The sequence below is a fragment of the Macaca thibetana genome, chromosome 14 (genome assembly GCF_024542745.1).
Source record: "Macaca thibetana thibetana isolate TM-01 chromosome 14, ASM2454274v1, whole genome shotgun sequence".
NCBI classification, from domain to species: domain Eukaryota; kingdom Metazoa; phylum Chordata; class Mammalia; order Primates; family Cercopithecidae; genus Macaca; species Macaca thibetana.
The window spans coordinates 44,515,874-44,538,620 of record NC_065591.1 but is presented as its reverse complement, the minus strand read 5'-3'; the positions used below and the strand labels follow the sequence as shown (position 1 = coordinate 44,538,620).

General features: G+C 41.0%; 1 protein-coding gene across 2 annotated transcripts in view; it reads left to right on the top strand.

The window, feature by feature from the left end:
- Positions 1-22,747, top strand: part of NELL1 (neural EGFL like 1) — a 938,548-nt gene that overhangs the window by 276,610 nt on the left and 639,191 nt on the right. For both annotated transcript variants that reach the window (XM_050755386.1, XM_050755385.1), the window contains exons 10-11: positions 447-520; positions 11,470-11,569. In XM_050755386.1, the coding sequence (XP_050611343.1) occupies positions 447-520; positions 11,470-11,569 (174 nt within the window). The remainder of the gene's footprint in view (positions 1-446; positions 521-11,469; positions 11,570-22,747) is intronic.

The following is a 22,747-nucleotide window of genomic DNA, read 5'->3' as shown; positions in this document are numbered from 1 at the left end:
AACGGTGTCCTTCTCCATTGTGGCTGAGGTTCTGAGGAATGGAGTATATGTGAGTCCCCTTTCACCCAGTTGTTTGTTTTAGCTGGAGTGTCTGAATCAAAGCTACTGCTAATTGTACTCCACAGTGATTGCCACCAGTTCTTTCTTGTTTTAGCTTCTTACTACATCAATTCATTCTCTAGTTCCTTTGGCAACTGTAACATTGAAATAATTGTATATCCTGGCTGTAAAGGCTGGGCAAACACAATCATGATGAGGCCTGCCTGGGAGATTTAAGGGTTATCCTCCACACAATTCCCATGTCTTTCACTTTAGACAAAGAGATTTGTATTGCTCAGAAGCAGAGAATCTAGGTTTCTGTGGAATCTGTTGGAGTTGGAAGGTACCTCTGAGGTCATTTTGTGGCACAGCAGGACTGTCTGACCCATTTTTATGTTTTATTACAGCAAAATGTATCTATGGAGGAAAAGTTCTTGCAGAAGGCCAGCGGATTTTAACCAAGAGCTGTCGGGAATGCCGAGTAAGTGTTAATTTTATGGTCCCTATCACTTCTGGAAAACGAATAGATAGATGTGTGGGCTTTAGATAAGGTTCTTGAGTGGGGCATATTGGCCTGGATAGGTCCCTGAGGGGTGGAACTCTCTGCGGTGGGCTGGAGTACAGGATGGGGAGGATCCAGCCACTGTCATTTATGTGGTTAGCTTGTGGTCAGCTGTGGGTCAGGTAGCCTTGGAAGAAGCTATTAAGGCAAGGATGTGAGAGGAGAAAGAACTAACAGCTACTATTAGTTAGGGAGGCTGGTGGGTGGCCCCGGGAAAAGGTTTTGAGTTGGTGTTAGGGGAATCAGTCTGCGATGCTAGTTGTGATAATACTAATTCTACTCCCAGAGGGCTGATATACTGTTAAAAATGCCTCTTTCTCCTGCCTGCCCGTCCTATGTATTACTTGAAATAAGGTGTATAAAATCATAGATCTCATTCAATAATCATTCAACAAATATGCATTAAGCAAATGCTATATGACAGCATTATAGTGTCTGGATATACAACAGTGAACAAAACATAGTCACTGTCTTTATAGAACTTGCAGAGTAGTGAGGGAGATAGTAAGAATTAAACATATAATATAAAGCCAAATTCTATAAAAGTATGAAGTAGGCTGAAGGAATAGAGAGGTCTGAGGTGGGGATGGGTGGACTAAGAAGACCTCTCGGAAATGTAAGTTTGGAACAAAGCCCTGGGTAAGGTGTGGGAGCCAGCCATGCAAGTATTTGGGTGAGTGATGACTTAACCAATAATTGCTTCCTAGGTAGATGAGGGAGAAGGCACATTCCAAACAAAAGGAATTGCACTTACAAATGCCTAAAGCAATAAAGACAGCAGGTTTTACTTAGGGACCTGCAAATAATTTGACTTGGGTGAAGTTCTAGAGGACATGTGGGAGAGTGATGAGAGATGAACCTGGACAGATAGACAGAACAGGTGAGAATGAAACTAGTTTGGACTTGATCTTAATGGAGATGAGAGTTCATTGAAGCTTGCGTGCTCTCTCTCTCTCTCTCTCTCTCTCTCTCTGTGTGTGTGTGTGTGTGTGTGTGTGTGTGTTACGAGCAGCCATGCATTTCCAAAGGTCACTGTGATTGCAATGGGAGGAGTGATTGGAGGAGCACCAGATTAATTTGAATAATTGTAAGAAATCACCTAAGGTTATGATTGAAGGCAGTGATAGTGAAGATGTACAGGAAAGGAGATTCGAGAGCTGTTTGAAAAATGGAATTGAAAGGACTCGAGTGATTGGGTTTGGGGAAGGCTAATATGATGGGGAAGAGAAACCCAGATGATGTTCAGGTTCCTGGTAGAGTTGCAGGGAATACCAGTTTCTGTTTACCCAAGTAGCCAAAACCTCCCGTGGCTAACGTAGGTTAAAATGACAATGTTATTGAAATGATATTGGGGGACTCGCAGAATCCTCAAAAGTCCAGACCAGGCTTGATACTTGATAGAAACCAGAGTCCCAGAAGTTAGGAAGCAGAAACCATAGCAATGGCCTACTAGCGGGGATCCTGGCAAGCACATTGCTGCTGTGATGAGTGACTTTCAATCATTTCTACTGTCCTGGAGTCACTTATACAAGATTTAAAGTTGAGAGAGAACATATGATTAGCGAAGTTTGGATCATATGTCCAAGCTCTGATTGTTCAGGATGGGGAAGAATTCAACTCCTTTATCCTCTGTGTAAGGAGCTGGTTACCTGGAATTACTACCCCATTAAGACTGCATGCAATGGAGAAAACATTCCCCAAGAACACTGTGTACTCATGGGAAGGGAGACTGGATCAGAAGAAGCCAAAACGTGATAAATGCTCTCTTCATTAGGTGATGACGAGACACTGATGCAGGAAGAGGGACATTCAGGAGGAGGAACATGTTTTGTGGGTGAGGAGGGAATGAAGAGCAAATGAGACCAGGTTTAGACGTGTTGAGTTTGATTGTATTTTGGCTATCTACACAAACTCTAAAACTTAGTGGCTAAAACTTATATTTTATGATTATTGCTCGTGGTTGCATGGGTTGAATGGGCTCAGCTTAATGATTCTCACTTGGGTTCTCACATGCAATTGCAATCCGATGGCTGCTGGAGCTGGAATCCTATGAAGGCTTGACATGGCTGGCTCTCAAAGATGGCTATTTTATTTTTGTGTCTAGCACCTCAGCAAAGATGAATAGAAAGAGATTTCTCTCAGGTGCGCTCTCTCTCTCTCTTTCTCTCTCTCTCTCTCTCTCTGTGTGTGTGTGTGTGTGTGTATGAGTGTTCCTTGTTCTCTGCAGCCCCTAGACATGTCTACCTTTGGCTTTTTTTTTTTTCTTTTTCTTTTCTGATACTGGGTCTCGCTCTGTCTCCCACGCTGGAGTGCAGTAGCACAGTCTCGGCTCACTGCAACCTCTGCCTCCTGGGTTCAAGCAATTCTCCTGCCTTAGCCTCCTGAGAACCTGGAATTACAGCCACGTCATCATGCCCAACGAATTTTTGTATTTTTAGTAGAGATGGGGTTTCACCATGTTGGCCAGGCTGGTCTTGAACTCCTAACCTCGTGATCCACCTGCCTTGGCCTCCCACAGTGGTGGGATTACAGGCGTAAGCCACTGCACCTGGCCCCTTGGGCTTCTTTATACCATGGTGGTCTCAGGGATTTCTCACATGCTGGTCAGGTTCTCCCAGAATAAGCTTTCCAAAGACCAAGGTGAAAGCACCAATATCTCTTATAACCTGGTCTCCAAAACTGGAACATCATTTCTTCTACATTCTAAAGGCTATATAGGCCCAGGCCAGATTTATTGTAGAGGCAGACAATACAAGGGCAAGAATACCAGGAGGCATGATTCATTAGGTAGACAGGCATCTTTGGAGACCAGCTATCATAATAAGACTTTGTTATATAATTTTCTACTTAAAAATACCCACCTGCAGCCAGGCCTGGTGGCTCATGCCTATAATCCCAGCATTTTGGGAGGCTGAGGCGGACGGATCACCTGAGGTCAGGAATTCAAGACCAGTCTGGGCAACATGGTGAAACTCCGTCTCTACCAAAAATACAAAAATTAGCTGGGCATGGTGGTGCATGCCTGTAATCCCAGCTACTCCGGAGGCGGAGGCAGGAGAATTGCTTGAACCCAGGAGGCGGAGGTTGCAGTGAGCTGAGATTGTGCCACTGCACTCCAGCCTGGGCGACAGAGTGAGACGTCAATCTCAAAAAAAAGTAAAACAAAACAAAACAAAACCCACCTCCAACGTATCATAATGGGAAGTTACTAACCTAATAGGTTAGTGGATTTCCATGGCTGAAAAACATTAGGAATCAGAGAATTCCTTTAGTTGGGTGAAAATCTATCCCCCCTGTAACTTCTATCCAGTGGCTTTACTTCTTCCCTCTGGAGGGTAAGAGGGTGAGTCTAATTACTCTTACAATGTAGCATTGTGGTTGAAAGGTCAAAATCTGCAGTCAGGTGGACCTGGGTTTAAATCCTGAAATTTTACCTAATTGTTAATGAAGTTCAGAGTTCCTTGTGTTCTTTTCCCCCATTGGGTTCTAGTAAGAGCTGGGTTGGAGAACATCACTTTAGATTATTACTTCCTCCTGCACGGTATTTTTTCTCACCTCACCACTCCCACTGGAACATAATGGAAGATAATTACAGGCATAATCACTAGCCCTGGAGGAATGTGGAATATTTTGCCTAGTGCCTTGTGTTGAACTGTCAAACCCATCCCTTTTCTGCCTAACATGAGCTGGGATACACTGGTCAGAATAGTAACACTTCTTACCTATCTGATCCTGGTTTCTAGAAAATAGAGCCTGAGGCCTAGGTATTTGTGTTGATGCTTTATTTATTCTTTGGTGGTCATGGGGGTGGATAGAGGAGGGGGAAGGGTATAGTCCTAGGAATGCAAGAGTGAGGCACAGACAGAAGGAAGTATGGAAGGAAAGGCAGGAGAGCAAGTACAAGATGGTGCATAGCAGAAAAGCCAGAACCCCACAACAAAGCACAACTGGCTTTGTGAGGCATCTCCTGACAAGCTGACAGAAATCACTGTGTCTCAGAAAAGACCATCTTTGCAAGTGCTCTTACTTACATCGTTTCATTTTCTTTTCATCACACCTCTGGGAAAACAGACAGGAATGCATTTTAAAGATTGAAAAGAATGAGGCATTTAGAGACTTGCAGAAGAACTCAGGGAGATACTAATCAAAGAAGAGCTTGAATTTTGTTCTTTATGGAGGACTAGGAAGGACTTTCCCTATATTCTGTCTCTCATTGGCCAGACTGTACCCTAAAGGTTAGCTTCCTTGAACCTCCCTATTTTGATTTCCATTCTTGCCCTCTTGGCTGCTGCTGGGAATGCCAGAGATTCCACAAGTCCAGATGGTCTGGTGGGTACGCACGTGTGGTGGTCTCTCTGCATCAGTGGGTACTGCATCAGTGCCTAATTATGTAGCTGTGTGTCTGGAATTGGTGGGTTCTTGGTCTCACTGACTTCTCACTGACTCAAGAATGAAGCCGCGGATCCTCGTGGTGGGTGTTACAGTTCTTAAAGATGGTGTGTCCAGAGTTTGTTCCTTCAGACGTTCAGATATGTCTGGAGCTTCTTCCTTCTGGTGGGTTCATGGTCTCACTGTCAGGAGTGAAGCTGCAGACCTTCACGGTGAGTGTTACAGCTCTTAAAGGCAGCGTGGACCCAAAGAGTGAGCAACAGTAAGATTTATTGAAAAGAGCAAAAGAACAAAGCTTCCACAGTGTAGAAGGGAACCCCAGCCGGGTTACAGCTGGTTGGCTGGGCAGCCTGCTTTTATTCCCGTATCTGACGCCACCTACATCCTGCTGATTGGTCCATTTTACAGAGAGCTGATTGGTCCACTTTACAGAGAGCTGATTGGTCCATTTTGCCAGAGTGCTGATTGGTGCATTTACAATCCTTGAGCTAGACACAGAGTCACAGAGTGCTAGTTAACTAGAAACAGAGTTAGCTAGATACAGAGTACCAATTGGTGTATTTACGAACCTTGAGCTAGACACAGGGTACTGATTGGTGTATTTACAAACCCTGAGCTAGACACAGAGTGCTGATTGGTGCATTTACAATCCTTGAGCTAGACACAGAGTCACAGAGTGCTAGTCCTCCAAGTCTCCACTAGGTTAGCTAGATACAGAGTACCAATTGCTGTATTCATAAACCCTGAGCTAGACACAGAGTGCTGATTGGTGTATTTACAAACCCTGAGCTAGACACAGAGTGCTGATTGGTGCACACACAATCCTCTGGCTAGATGTAAAAGTTCTCCAAGTCCCCATCCAGTTCAGAAACCCAGCTGCCTTCACCCAGTGGATCCTGCACAGGGGCTGCAGGTGGAGCTGCCTGCCAGTCCCAAGCCAGGCCTGCAATCCTCAGCCCTTGGGCTGGCTGTCCATGGGACCCGGCACCACGTAGCAGGGGGCACTCAGGCTGCGGGGGAGCCCACCACAGGGGGAGGAGCTCAGACATAGCCGGCTGCATATCCCGAGCCCTGCCCTGTGGTGAGGCAGCTAAGGCTCGGGGACAATTTAAGTGCTGCGCCAGCCGGCCGGCACTGCTGGGGGACCCGGTCCAACCTCTGCAGCTGCTGGCTCAGGTGCTAAGCCCCTCACTGCCCTGGGCCAGCGGCGCCGGCTGGCTGCTCGGTGTGCGGGGCAGCCAAGCCCGCGCCTGCGTGGGTGCCCCCTGGGAACTCTCACTGGGCCCCTTCCCGCCTGCGCCTCTCCCTGCACACCTCCCCGCAAGCAGAGGGAGGAGGCTCCGGCCTCAGCCAGCCTGGAGAGGGGATCCCACGGTGCGGTGGCGGGCTGAAGAGCTCCTCAAGCCCCGCCAGAGTGGATGCCGAGGCTGAGGAGGCGCTGAGAGTGAGGGCTCCTAGCACGTTGTCACCTCTCAGCTGGACCAAATGGATTTGGTGGCTCTTATTTGGGTGTAGAGGCTCTCCACTCTGTGGCAGGTGCAAGGATGGTGTGATAGCAAGGGATTTAATGATCTCTTGATTGACAAGGAAGCTCTCAGGGCTGGGAGTAGGGGAGCAGGTGGGGTGGTCAATATCCTATAGGTGGCACATTATCACACAAGGATGTCATGTGGATTAAATGAGATAAAACACATGGAGAACTTAGTACAGTGCTTACCACAAAGACCATCCTCAATAAATGTGAGCTATTTTTGTTATTCCATATGACCATACATGTCCTCTTTGAATTTAAGACAGATACCATGCTCTCTGAACATTGCTTTACTTCTAGGAAGGGAAAAAGGTTGGATTCTAAAATCCTTGCTTTTGTCTTCGACTTCAGGGAAAGCTGGGATGGTTAAAGGCAATTTTGCCCACTGTGGTGATGGTACCAGAATCAGCCATATCACTTACAATTAGCAAATCCTTTTCCATTTTGAATGGAAGCTGTGGGTGACTGTAGCAAGGGTCACTATTATGATTCAATGTCTATTATGAAAGCAGAGCCAGGCAGGCACCATTTGAGACCTGTAGAAGATATGGGCATGGATTTGAACGGCCGGTTATTTAAATAGCACTTACTACTATTACTGGCACATTGCAGTTGCTCTATACACTTGGGTTCATCTTTTACTGTTTTTTTTTTTTTTTTTTTTTTTTAATAATTTAGAAAGAAGTTGGGGCAGACTGATTATTCTCTTGCATAAGTAGTGTGTGTGCCTGTGTGAGTGCATGTGAATAATTTTATTCTGTACAGAATAAAATTTTTTTGTACAAAAAAGTTATTTTTCCATTTATTGTGTTTTCTATAGTTATTTACTACTTTGTATATAAGAGTTATTGACAATAATTTTTAATATTTCTTGAGCACTTATTATTTTCCAGGCACAATTAAAGCATTTAAAACATTTATCTTGGCCCGGAGCAGGGCTCAGCACGTTGGGAGGCCGAGGCGGGTGGATCACAAGGTCAGGAGATCGATACCATCTCGGTCAACATGGTGAAACCCCGTCTCTACTAAAATACAAAATTAGCCAGGTGTGATGGCGCATGCCTATAATCCCAGCTACTTGGGAGGCTGAGGCAGGGTAATCGCTTGAACCCGGGAGGCGGAGGGGCAGTGAGCCGAGATCGCGCCGCTGCACTCAAGCCTGTTGACAGAACAAGACTCCATTTCAAAAAAAAAAAATCATATTCATCTCATTGAAACCTCATAATAATTCTGTGCGGAAGGTAATACCCAGATGTGAAAATCAAGGCACAGAAGAACAAGGCCACATAGGTAGTGAGTGAGCCAGCTGGGATCAGTACCTGGGTGGTTTGGCCCCACAGCCTCCTCTCTTAGCCTCTCTACTGCCCCTCCTGATAGTATTAGACTGACTTGGAAATAATTCTCATTTCTGAATTTTAGAGGGGCAGATTGAGAAGGATTGATTGATCACTTTTCAGTTTATCTAAGAATATCACATTGGTCAGGCTATGGCCCATTGATTCCCTTGATAAAGGTAGCATTTATAAAAGGCCATGGAAGAGCTTTGGGACATATTTAATGGATATTGTCAGCAGAGAGTGAGGATAATGGGTATAGGATCAAAGGGCCTCTTATTTCTCCCAGGCAGTTTTTCTCACGATGTAAGCCCTAATGCTCTATGGAATCTGTTGTATGCAATAAATTAAACTTTCTCTTAGGCATCTAAAATGGTATTATGAAAGTATTATCCTTGGGAGGATTGAGGAAATAATTGCTAAAATAATTTTTGATATTCTGTCATTCAGATGGAGATCTTCAGTTGGCAAAAGGATGCCTGGAGATCCCTCCATTTTCATTTTCCTGGGATCATTTTAAAGCTTCAGCAACATCAATTAGACAAAAAACAAACTCTTGTTTCAAATATTTTCACCAAGTGTTTCCAGGAATTAACATAATTTTTTTTTAAATCACCATGAATAAACTCTCCTAGCAGTCTTATTAATTTTGCCTAATTATTGCTTTTCTGCAAAATTTCTTTATCCTAGCAACAATTTTTGACTTGAAGTTGTAAGTTTTATATGTTGTTAGAAATTCAGGTTAGTGCACAATGATTAGTACAGAACTTGAAAGTGTATATATTTGACCAATGACATGGAGACAAGCCACTCTAAATGAGAAAGAAAAGAGGAATTATATTTTTTCCACCAACACAGAACTCCAGGGATCATAAAATAACATACCATAATCAGAAAGACTTAAAATGTTAATTATCAGGTACTTCTTACCAGAGAGAGTTTTGAAAATAAAGCTGTAAAAGGTTTGTGCCTAATTATGTAGCTGGACTAAATGGATTTGGTGGCACTTATGCAATTGTAATCACATTTCATATTATTTTCAAATTCATGCAAAAAGGTTTTTCTCCGTTTAAATATTTGGGATTATGATCTTACTCATTAAATATGTTAAAGGTTGATTAGAATTGTTGACTGATTTAATCAGCGGAGCAAACCCTTTTTATAAAAATAGAAGACTTGTGAGTGATTATTTTAAAAAAATCTTCAGTAACATTTTTAATATTTTGTTTTTACAAAAATATATACTTATACAATTTGGAATATAGAGGTAAAAATGTAAGGAAGAAAATGGGAATCACTCCAGAATCTCACCACCTAGAAAAAATCTTTTAACTATTTGATTTTTGACAGCAAGAGTGAAATTTATTTTAATTGTCTTAGTTTGGGTTCTCCGAGAAGCAGACCCTGAGCTAAGGATTTCGGTACAAGTGATTTATTAAGGTAGTGCCCCCAGGAGAAACCAGTGAGGGTATGGGGAATGCCAGATGGAGAAGGGGAGGAAACTGAGCAGAGGTACAATTTTAGATGAAAGGTCAGACATGCCATGATCCCACCATGGGCTCTGGAGCATGCATTCTACCCTAGAGAATATCTCTAGGGTAGAATTCTTTATCTCTTTGAGGTAAAGAATATCCCATACTATTCATTCATTGGCTTTGGGTCATACCTGTGGGAATTGTAGAACTTGCATGTAACTCTCTGCATGGGCGAAATCGCTCCAGTGCCCAAGGGCAGTGCTCTGAGAGTGACAGAGGTGAATCAGTTGCAGCAAAGCATTGATAAACCTAGAGGTGCGCGCATAGAACTGACAAAAGGATTCAACAGTGTCAGTCAGTCTTATTTATGCCAGGAGGCAGCAGATCATCAATAAATATATTAAATATTGAAGGATAGACTTAGAGGCAGTAATGGTAAGTGATTCAGCATTGTGATTTCCTCTACATTTAATTGCTGATAGTAAGATTACTAACTTCTATTGATTGGTAATAACTGGTTTGTTTCCCTGTTGTAGAAAGTAAGGCACATCGGGTAGGGACACTTGCCTTAGGACTGGAGATAATTTTTGAGGCTAGATGCCACCCATCATGGTCTGGATTCAGGAATAAAAATGAAGTGCCGTTGCAAAGTGGGGCAGAGAGTGAATAGCAGGATCAATTCTCAGGTCTTAGGGACAATTCTAAGATGGGAGAAAGTTAAGAGTTACCTTGGGAAAGATTGGGAATACAGATAAAAGGAGAAGAAAAGACAAGACTAAGAATGCCAGAGACTGGACTGTCTGGACTGGAAATTCTGAGAAAGGAGAGGAAGCCATGGTGCAAATACTCCAAAAGATGAGCAGTTGGAAATTTATATTTGACATACACAATTGTGTTACTGTTCCAATTTAAGAATGGGTATTCCTGATAAAGTGGGAGTTCTTGCCAAACCAGAGAAATGTGGAACCACTGGGATGACAGTCTCTTGAAGATGGAAAACTCACTCTCTCCTGTATCCTTCTTGACTGTACACCTTCATCCTATTCTTCCACCTATGTTGGGAACTACCTTTTGGCCTTAAATGAGACACCTCCTCTTGAGCTTGCTTCTTGGTTGACTTAAGCATCCCCTTAAAAATGAGAGAGAAAAAGTAAATATTTTAGATAAAATAAGGGACTCTCACCATTTAAAAAAATAGTAATTAATGGAATAATTTTTTAAAAATTGGCATCAAACTTAATACACATGCTAGTAATGTCAACCAAAAGGACCTTGGATGAAGTAAAGTCATAAAGATTCACCTTCTGAATATGATACACGTTATTGTAAGTGCTTTTATATCTAGGGAAAATCTAGTGCTCAGCTAACTGATCCTCTTTCAGTTCTTTCCTGCCCGCATGCCTTGGCTCTTTTCTGCTCTCTTTGCCAGGAAAGTCCCTTTTTCCTTTATTCCACTAATCAAGTTCCCCCAAATGTGGCATCTTCATAATTTCTCCCAACGTGAGCAGAGTTAATTATTATTCTATGACACATTATAATACTTTTATTAGAGCATATTTTTTAGACTTACTGTTCTGTATGTGTTATGGTTTCTAGTTTATGAGGCTTTATTCTCCCTTCCATCCAAACTGAGAACTCATTAAGAGCAAGGAAGATATGCTCTCTATCAATGGATTCACAATGCCTGTTATCCAGGGGCGTGCCAGAGCTCACATAAGCTCAATTATATATAACTTCCCAACATTGCTTTGAGTGATACCATGTTAGTAGCTCAAAATCAGCCATCACTGGAGTATTTACATCATGGAAATTAAGAAATGTTATAAATTAGGCCTCACCTGCCCAAGAGTTAATGTTAAACTTTTATCAGTGCATCACTGTTAGAATCCTTCTGCTCCATAGAAGATACTTCAAAACTGTTGAATTTGAGGCTTTTAGGATATAGAAAGGGACATTTACCTTATATTCTAGGGGTCTCATTAATTTAATTTGTGGCATTATCGTTTTTAGTGGAATCCCTGGGAGTATTAATTATTATATGTTGTTATCACTGCAGGCTATTAACAAAGAACATTATAAGTTTGTTCAATTGACTAAAAATGTGAACATCTTTTTCTTTCCCTAATATTTGGCTTCCAGGGTGGAGTTTTAGTAAAAATTACGGAAATGTGTCCTCCTTTGAACTGCTCAGAAAAGGATCACATTCTTCCTGAGAATCAGTGCTGCCGTGTCTGTAGAGGTAAGTGGGCTTGGTGGTGGGCCATGCTTGGGGTGAGGCTGGGGCTGGCCTTGGGGGTCATGAGAGTTTAATGAATAGTGTGATGATAATAACATGGGTCCAAAACTCTGAGCTGCTCCTTAAAAAGGTGCATATCCTATTTACCTCTCTCAGTCATAGTCTCCTCAATTGTAAAATGAGTATAATAATAGTATCTACTTAATTATATGCTGTGAAGATTAAATGGGATAATGCATAAGCACCTACCATCATGCCTAGCATGTGACACATGTTCAATAAATGATAGTTCCTATAATAATGCTAATGATAATTCTTATAATAATAATCATTATCATCATTATTACATTTTTCTCATGAGTGAGATTGGGAAGCATTCTTTTCAGCTCTGTCTGTTGGGCCAGTTCCCATACTCTGGTAGAGAATGATGTGTGGTGAATCCTTACTTATAGGTTAGAGTTTTATGCAACATTTTTACTCCCTGCAAGGAAAAATGCATCAGATAAATAACACGTGGTTGCTAATTAATTACTGGGCAAAAATGGTTTTGCTTCATCTTCCTGGAATTTCCTTCATCCCTAAATTTATTTAAATTTTTATTTATTATTATTAGTAGTTTAGAGATGGAGTCTCGCTCTGTCACTCAGGCTGGAGTGCAGTGGTACGATCATAGCTCATTGTAACCTTGAACTCCTGGGCCCAAGCAGTCCTCCTGCCTCAGCCTCCTGAGTAGCTGGGACTACAGGCATGCACCATCACACCCAACTAATTATTTATTTATTTATTTATTTTTAGAGACTGGGTCTTGCTATGTTGCCCAAGCTGCCCTTGAACTCCTGGCCTCAATCAATTCTCCTGTCTTGGCCTCCCAAGGTGTAGGGAGTACAGGCATGAGCCACCATGCCCAGCCTATTTTTATTTTTCAATTGTTATATAATAGTTGTGCATATTTTGGGTGTACACGTGACCTTTTGATACATATATACAATGTGTAATAATCAAATCAGGGCAATTGAGATATCCATCACCTCAAAATTGATCTTTTCTTTGTGTTGGGATCTTTTCTTTGTGTTACAATTCTTCTATTTTGAAAAAAGAGAATAGTTAATTGTTCAGTATAATTACCTGACTGTACTATTCAATAAATTCCTTTTATCTAACTGTATTTTTGTACCCATTAACCAAATTCTTTTCATATTCCCTCCCCGCGCCCTTTCCCCTCATGGCCTCTTAAACTGATCTTATGTCTTAAAACCCAGCTCGAGCATCACTTCCTCTCCGCAGCTACTCACCCAAGCAGAATTAGATGAATTAGGAGAACCTAGGATTTTTTCAAAACCTTTTAAAAAATCCAGCTAAACTCATAGGTATTATTTTAAAATTATACCTACCATAAATACTTCAGATTCTCAAATACCCAGTAAGTGGTATTCTTTTAATTTGAGCTTTGAAGCTTCCAGAGTTAAGGAGATCCCAGCAGCATAGCAGTTTAGCTCAGGTAACCTCATATTTTGCTTTTTTTCCTATCTTTTCTGTAGCAGAGGGGTGGCAAAACTTCTTTATAAAGGGTTACAAAGTAAATATTTCTGGCTTTGCCGATAAGAGGTTTCTGTTACAACTAACAGAAGAAAGTTAGCAAGAAAGCAACACAGACCATAGGTATACGAATGGGTGTGACCATGTTCCAATGAAACTTTATTTACAAAAACAGGTGGCAGCCTGTAATTGTTGACCCCTCCCTTAGCACCTTCTGGTATATGAAAATGTATCTTTCACCATGGCATGTTTTCAGCTTAGGCTTTCTGTGCTTGGTCATGAGAGCTCTGGGCTTTGGTAAAATTCTTAGGAAAATGTAGTATGTTGATAGCCAGAAATGGCCCCTAGAATTAGTGATAGGCTAACTATGACATCAGAATATCTTCCTGGAATCTGCTTTCATGGTTATAAGCTTATCTGCAGCTGGTATGCTTTAGAAATACCTAAAGATTGAGTGGAATTTTCAGAGTGATGCATTTATTGGTAACCAATAAAATGGTTAGGTAGGCCTTATAATTTAATGCAAAATCCATCACTTGCTATTTGTTGGGGTGCCAAGTGAGACTCAGTTTATGTAAATCCTTTCTGATTTATGGTTTCATTAGAGCAGAATCATTGATTAGGCCACAGACATTCAGGAGGGATTTCATTACCCTGACCCAATTTGCAATAGAACAGGTGCCACTGCTTCTGTTAGCACTTGTCTGCAATGTGTCTGTTACCAATGAAGATGCTGAGAGATGTGACATCTCATTGACAAGAAGCAGACGTGCAGGATTCCCATTGCTAGCAAGCAGTGGTGTTTACCAAACCTGACTCAGCTTTGAGGGAAGAGTGGGAGGCAGGAGGAAGACCTCATAGATTCGACCTTAGGCAGGGCCCATCTATGACATCAAGAGCTTTCTTTTCCATACCCAGTTCCTTCTCAGCCAGGAAACAGTCAGCTCTTTTATTTGGAAGCTAATGGTTTTCTTCAGAGGTATGTGTGTGTGAGAAAGTTATTTTATGCTCTTTGACTGCTCTACATTTGGACAGGAACTAGAGCATGTCTTCAGAAAAGACATGGTGGGAGGGTCTTTTCACAGGAGGTAGATGAATTAACCATTTGGATTTCTTCCGTACTACTCCCATCTCAGAATCAGACTCTGAAGTAAAGGAGGCAGCATTGTTGACTGAGGCCCTTTTCAGAAACATCTACTGTCATGACCTTCCTTCTTGCTGATCCATAGCAGAGAGAATCCCAGAACATCCAGCCCACTTGTCCACATGCTAGGGCCTGCTCTGCCCATCAGGCAATCAGGAAATGAAAGGCATATTTATCTGGATAGTGAGATGTCTCTTTTTCATGAAACCCTACAATTTAAATGACAATTAACAAAGAACAATGCAGATGAGTTCAAAAGTCTGTCATCTTGAACTAAGGACCCCCGTGAATTTTGCTCCATATCTCTTAATTCCATCTTTAAAAGTAACATAATCGTCTCTCACAATTTTGTGAGAAATACTTTTGCTCTTTATCTTCTGTTTGATTTTTGCCTTTTCCTCTACATTTCTGAGTGGACTCACAAGAGGAGGAGGGGGTTGGACAATTACTGTTCTGACAAGACCTGGAAAGCCCAGTGGACTTCTAAAGCAAATTATTCAGTTCTTCTTGCCTCCTCCCCTTCTCTGAAACAGAAAGTAATGAAAAGGTGAGAAACACTCGATTTCTGTGTAAAGTAATTTGTATCCTGCATATGGAGAGGCAGCATCGTTTGCTCTGTGGACTGATTGTCCACAGACTGGCTGGCAGCATCGTTTGCAGAGAGGTGGGACCGAGATGAGCTGAGGCGCATCTTTTAGGGAATGAGCTCTGTGGTATGCTATAGCCGTACTGCCTCTGCCACCCTGATGTTATTGATTACAAAAATCAAAGTGGCCGTGGCCTTTCAATACCTGCACCGAAGGCCTTTCAATTAGCATATTTATCATCTCTCTCTTACTGTGACCATCCAGTCATTAGTCTGAGGGAAATTACCCTGTGACAGTGTCATTCCTCAGAAGTCTAAGTCGAAACCTTTCTCATGCCTGCCTGGAGCATTTGAAGTTTTCCAAGGTTTATTTTCTTTAGGACTCTGATGAGCCACCTTACCTGGGGAGGCTTAGACTGGGAATTTAAGACAACTTCCAGAGAGTGGCTTTTGCTGCTGATCTCAATTTGCTTAATTATAGAATATCCATATGGCTCTCCAGTCTTTTTAAAAATAACGTTTATTTTAATGATCACATTTTGTGAATTGATTATTTAAATACAGGAGACAAGGTAGGGATGAAGATATGGTCCACCCACATAGAATGTTTCTGTCATTGTCATGTTAATGAATGAATGACCTTATTTTCAGCACTAGCTGATAGGCTTTATATATTTTACAAATGAAATAAGGTTAAAACCCATTTTGCTGAGTTATAATTGATTTCCTCAAGTTATAGCTTGCTAGCTTGATTATGAAGTTATTTTTTTTTAACTGAGTCTTACCCAATTTTCTTATATGGTTACTGTCCTCCGCCCCACCTTTTATTGAGTAATCAAGATGAAAGATACAGGCTACATCTTTACATTTGATTTTTTTCTTTGTTTGAATTAAACCTAGGACTTTAAAGTTAATAAGAACAGGTTCTGACTGACTTATGGTGTTCACTGTATCAACAAACTGGTCTCCAAGCTAGGGGCCCAGGTACCTTGTCTTCAAATTTTGTGTCATGGCAGATGCTGTAACTAATTCCCTTGTCCTTTAGGGAAAAATGAACATAACGAAGTCAATGGGCGGTTTAATCCACAGGGCTATTGGAGCAGCTGGGACACCCATAGGAGAAGAACTATAGAATTGCTAGGAAAGAAACATGCAAAGGGAATCAAGGTGATGGATGCTGGTAGGGAGAGGCCACTTTGCAGTTCGTCGGACTCACGGTCTCAGTCACACAACAGCACCACCCGAACAGCCTTAATCACCACTGCAGCTTTTCTCTGATACCTCAGGACAGTTTGTGCTGGCAACATGAAATTCATTTACCCTCCTCTTTACCTTGAGGTAATGGCTGTAGCAGGAGCCTGCCCACTTGAAGTGTGAGGCCATTAGGTGGAGAAGGGGAGTGTGCACTGGAATAACATCTAGGCTCCTGCCTGGGAAGAAGTAATAAAAGCATCAATGTAGACCCAGCAGAAAAAGATTGCTCATGAATTTCTGGTGCTCTCAGTTAAAGGATGAAAAAAAAAAAAAAAAAAAAAAAAAGGTCAACAATATTGACCATGTATTCACAGGACCACTCCAGGAAAACAGACCCATCATTTGACCCATCCCGAAATTCTTAACATACTCCTCAGGGTTTTATTCCCCTCGTAATCAGCTCTAATTGTATCTTCAATGTCGCCAATGACGTTGGAGGGTTTTGCTGCATTTTTATGACTTCTAGTATTGGGAAAAAGTTCTTTCCGACATCTGTTCCAAATGCATTTATCTGTAATTTTAATTCAGGCTTACTTGCCTTGTCATCTGGCCTGGACAGAAATTAGCTGAGATTATTTGTACTGTTTAAGATTTTATGCCCTTCGATTAAACCCTCCCAAAGAGTCTTGGCATCAAATGATTTCCCCCTCACCCGGTCTTCCTCATTGTTTTGGGTGAATTTATAATTGAAATGGTTTTAGAGAGAGGATTTCAGGCAATTTGAGAAGAAAAGAGACCTGAGAAAAAGTCACTTAATTAGAGTGTAAACTAGCGCCTAAATAGAGGAACTGGCAGTTCACAGATGGACCAGTTCCTCTGCGTATTGATAGATGAGATCTGATCAAAATCCCAGCAACCGTGGGCTAAAGTGGACTGGAAAGACAGGGCTATATGCTCAACTGTTGGGGCTGGGGACAGAGGACAGTCTCAGTGACTACATGAATTCATGGCCCTAAAAGTGCTACAGTGGATCAAGGCCTATGAGGCTTCCAGAAGTAGGCACATTTTCCCAGAGAGGAAACCTGACACTAAGGCTAGGCTGCCTCAGACCTTAAGGAAAGACCCTTAAATGTTGACTACTGTAGAAGAAACCAATTGCTTTCTAAGCTAGAACCTGTGAGAGTTGGGAGTTCAGTCTCTATTAGGCCTGTTCTAATGGCCCTACCTTCTGTCCACAAAAGCTTAAGGAATGTTCTCACTCTCAAGGGCCCAGGCTTCTCCTGTGTTTTGTGTGTTGCCTGTGGAGTACATAAAGGCATCCAGTTCTCATAAAGACCTTTCAGCCATCCTTCTTAACCAGTCCGTGAGTGGACCTGACTCTATGTGTCTGAGGCACATGGAGTATGCTGCCCTCACTATACCATTTCTCCTTATGTGAATTTCAAGGTTGGGTAAGCAGTAGTGAATGTGAGAGATATTGATGTTCTGAGATTTTAGAATAGAGGACTCTGGAGTGCACTTTTAGATTGTCCAGGTATATAATTTCAAAGGCAACCTGCATGACCTGCTGGGGTATATTTTAGGGACAAGACATTGAGGAACTATTAGTGACCCATTTATTCCTTGTTGTGGAAGAAGTTACAGTAGTGAATCATAACGATGTATGTCTGTCATTGGCTGCAAAACCAAGAGATGAAGCAGAATCAGTGATGGTTCCTCGATAATTATAAACAATATAGAGTGGGATTTGGAGAGTGGCAGTGTGGGGGGCCTCAGTGTAATAGGCAGAGCTTATTATGTGCAGATTAGGCTAATGAATTTAATGAAAGTAAATCATTTGGCTAGTGTTACTGGTCATTCATGGCAACAGAACTCGATACAAGACCACCACGGCATCCAAATTTTAGGCTGCTTTCAACCAGAGGAGAAAGTGTGACCCCAACATTTACATTTTCTCTCATTAATTTCTTTGTACATATCGTGGGCACATGCTTCTCTAAGCATTTGGGACTCTTACTCTTTGTACAGCCAACCTCACTCATCCTTCAAATCTCTTCTTTAAAACATTGTGTTAGGTTTCTTCTCTGCATACATTCCTAGAGCACCCTGCCCCTCTCCATCATAATATCCCCTTGGAACCCAGTGCTCGAAGTCAGTCACCCCTGCTAGAATGTAGGATGAATGAGGACATGTTTATGGTATTTTTTGCTATATTCCTATTGTCTGGTTTAATGCCTGCACATGTGCTAGGTGCTTAAAATTTGTTGTTCTTAAGAGGACAGTGGAACAGGACAGTGATTAAGTACTCCAGCCTCAATCAGACTATGGCTCTGTACCTTCCACAAGTGCACCACCTTCCTCTAACTTCAGTTGTCACATCTGTAAAGTGGGGATAATAATTCAGCTTCATATAATTGTTATAAGATTAAATGGGATGATGCATGTAAAACACTTAGTCAAGTGCCTAGCATATGGTATGTGTTCAATAAATGTTAATTATTGCTGTTGTTACTTCTGTAGCAGATTATTTGGGATTCTCCAAACTTACTCCTTCTTCTTCTTCTTCTTCGGTTGGCATTCCATTTCTCCCACTAGGATCCGGGTCCTGCTCCTCTCAAGTTTCTACCTATTATAGTTTTTTGTTATCTTGAAGTGATTTATCCTTCTCTGAAACATTATGACATTTTTTCCTGCTCACATCTGACTTAACAAAGATTGCCTTGATGGAGGCCATATGTGGTTTATTGCCCCTTAGGGATTATAATTTCCCTGTGGGCAGAGAATATCTTAAACATCTTTGAAGTGTCTGCAGATAATTATGTACTGCTGCAGCCCACAGAGTAGAGGCCCCATAAATATTGAGTGAATGATTATTCACTCACTTGTGCAGAAAGGTAAGTGGGCTTGGAATGAATATTGCTTGAATAAAGGCCTCCATTAATTTAAAAAACACATTTTTGAGAAGAATGGTTAGGCATAATCAAAGTGGATTTGACTTGAAGAATGGTTAGGCATAATCAAAGTGGATTTGACTTGAAGGTCAGTTTGTCCCACCGGCCCTTCACTGTCCTTGAAATACAATTTACTCAACTCCTGGCATTGTGATTTGACATGGTACATGCTTAATAGAAACATATGCATTGGAAAATCAACACTGTTTGAAAGGCTTTGTTCCAGGCTGTCAGACGCACGTGGAAAGAAAAGGACAGTTAAAGTCTCCTGGAAAAAAAGAGAAAAGAAACACAGACAAGGAATATGTGTGATAAAGGATGCACATGTCCATTGAATCAAGCTTCCTAATGAAGGAAAATGTGACCATTTGATTGAATTATTGATCAATTCAGACATGGGAAGTGAAGTTCAGGCTCTTCCTTTGGAAGAGAGACATGTGATGCCTAAAAGTACCCCTTTGGTAGGAAAAACATCAAGCACTGCTAGTTTTAATGATTATTGTAAGCCTCTCAAGCCCTTATAGAAGTGTTGTCAACTGTCAGAGGTTTCAGATTTCCAGCCAGTTAGACTCTTGCTCTGATTTTTGACTGAGGCAGTCACCAGTTAACAGGTCATAAGTAGTGAGGCTGGATGTAACTCATCTAGGCCTATGCATCTACTCTCTAATGTCCCAAGGAGTGGCTACCTCTTTCACTTTTCATCACTAGGTTTTGCTATCTGGGAGGATATATGACGTAGTAAGAAGCACATGGGCTTTGGAGTTAGCCAGACCTAATTTAGAACCCTGGCATCTCCACTTACTACCTAGAGGTTCGTGAATTTGTACTTTTTATCTTGAAGTTGAGGATAACAACATTAAGTTATTTTGAACTTTAGTCATCATTGTTAAAAATATCATCATCATTATTAGTGGCTACCATTGATTGACCTCTTTAGTAGTTATAAGGAACTGTTTCAAGTGCCTCACACCGATTAGCCCATTTAACTTTCTCAACAACATATTAAAAGGTGTATATTATTATTCCCATTTAAAACATCTAGCGTGCCAGGCATATTATAGGTGCATGAAATTTATCATTTAATAACAATATTATTATCTTTCAGAGTAAGAATTCTCCAAATATTGTTGGTTTAAAATTTTATTTCAAAGAAAAATAATTCTAGAATGTTATCACTGAAAGGAATTAACTTGACTTTATCTCGTGGAGTGATTTCCATATTTTTAAGCCAGAAACTGTCATTAACATGATCAATATGGGCCGGGAGCAGTGGCTCACGCTTGTAATCCCAGCACTTTGGGAGTCCAAGGCAGGTGGATCACGAGGTCAGGAGTTAGAGACCAGCCTGGCCAACATAGTGAAACTCCATCTCTACTAAAAATACAAAAATTAGCTGGGTGTGGTGGTGTGCACCTGTAGTCCCAGCTACTTGGGAGGCTGAGGGAGGAGAACTGCTTGAACCCAGGAGGTGGAGTTTGCAATGAGCCGATATCATGCCACAACAACAACAAAACAAAAAAAAAGCCCATGATCAATGTGTCAAAAATATAAAAGCATAACTATTCTATTTGAATCAGAGACAGAGTTGAACCCTGTGTAACAACTCATCTGTGCCTAGAGCCCTGAGGAGCACAGTTTAAAAATTACTAATTTTATCCATTCTCCATATACATACCTAGAAAAGCAAAGTGATTTATACTGTTTGTTAGCTGCAGACCCTAAATTATAAATTAGATCTCCTGACTTCTAGATCCATTGTTTTCTATGAGATCACAGTATGTGATAGAGCATAATTATTGTTTACTAAAAGTCCTGATTTAAGGATGATAAAGCATCTTTATCATATTTGAACTTCACAAATTTTATGGTAGATGTTACCTATTCCTTCTAGTTCACCTAAAATGCTGCATAATTTTCTGGAACATTTGGTGGCAATGGCAGTAAGGGGGAAAAAACAACTGGAGACCAGAATATAGAAAGAGGGTGATTCCATTGAAGTAAGCAAGTACAGTGGAGTTGGCATTTGCCCTGAGTGCAATTTCTAGTCTCTGGTGGTTTAAAATCTGGCTTCTAATGGACACTGTGTAAGCAGACAGGAGACAGCCTGGGGCGAGTATGAGAAACATAAGTCAAGAACCTTAAAGGATGAATCCCTCCATGGGTGAACTAGGAAAAATCCACTCTGTACAAGGAGACTTGCCTGTCAGTCTTGACTCTAGATGGAGGTCTACAGGAGAAAATCTTGTATTCCTGAAAGCTTAGGGCTGGACTTTATTCCACTTGTGTGACTCAATCTTCAAGCCCTAAGACAAAAATGTAGTTGAAAGTCATCTTGGGTTGACAGTTCACTCAGACCCCTGACAGAAGGAAACACAAATCCTCTCCAAAGAAATGCAGTTTAAAAACCAAAACCTCAAATAATTCTCACAGATTAAATTCCAAAAAATATGAGCTTACAGATAGAAGAATCACTCAAAGCACAAGAGAATAAGCCATCATGCATGCTACTCAGCATAAACAACAAATGGCAAAAGTAGATGCAGAAAGCCTGAAGATATTAGAATTATCAATATAAGATATTTATATGTAACATGTTTAAAGAATTTTTTTAAAAAGGAAATTTAAAAAATGAAAGAATAAGAGACTATCAAATTTGACTAAGCAGATTGAAAAATAATGAAATAGGATTCTAAAAATAAAAATACAGCAAGTGAAATTAAAAACGATGTGGGTAACTGAAAGAGAATATGACACAGCCCAAGACAGAATTAACTGATAGATACATCTGGAAATGATACAGAATTCAGCATAAAGAAAAAGAAACAGAAGATATGAAAGCAAGTCTAAGTAACATAGATGAGAGCTTGAGAAGAAAGAACATTTATCTAATTGGAAGTCCACAAAGACAAAATGGAGAAAAACGTGGAAAGGGAATGTTTAAAGAGACAATATCTAAGAATTTTCCAAAATGATAAAAGATTTCATCATTTTTCAGATTCAAGAATCCCCCCAAATCTTAAATACAAATACATTTATACCTACATACCTTAGATTAAAACTGAAAAAATATAAAACAAACCCCAATCAGGCTGGGTTTGGTGGCTCATGCCTGCAATCCTAGGACTTTGGGAGGCGGAGAGGGTGGGGAAATCGCTTGAGCCTAGGAGTTTGAGACAAGCCTGGGCAACAGAGTGAGACTTCATCTCACAAAAAAAAAAAAAAAAAAAAATGAGTTGGGCCTGGTGGCACACACCTGTAGTCCCAGCTACTCAGTTGCCGAGGTGGGAGGATCACTTTAGCCCACGAGGCTGAGGCTGCAAAGAACAATGATTGTGCTATTGCACTCCAGCCTGGGCAACAGAGTGAGACTCTGTCTCAAAATAACAATAAAACCCAACCTAACGCACAAATAAAGATCGTAAAAGCATCCACAGAGAAAGGGGTTGCCACATATAAAGGAATGACTATTAGATTAATAAGTGACTCAGCAGCAATAATAGAAGCCAGAAAACATGGAATGACGTTTTCAAAATGTTGAGATAAAATAACTATACTCAGTAAAACTATTTTTTTAAGTATGAAGATAGTCTAAAGACACATTTAGACGAATTGAAATTGAGCAGAGTCACTATCAAAAGGTACTGTAGGAACTTCTGAAGGCTATATTAGGAAGAAAAATTTCTTTGAAGAAGTAGCAGGGAACAAGAAAGAATGTTAAGCAAAGAAAATGTTGAATACGAGGCTAAAGAGTATGCCCCAGGAAGCATGTT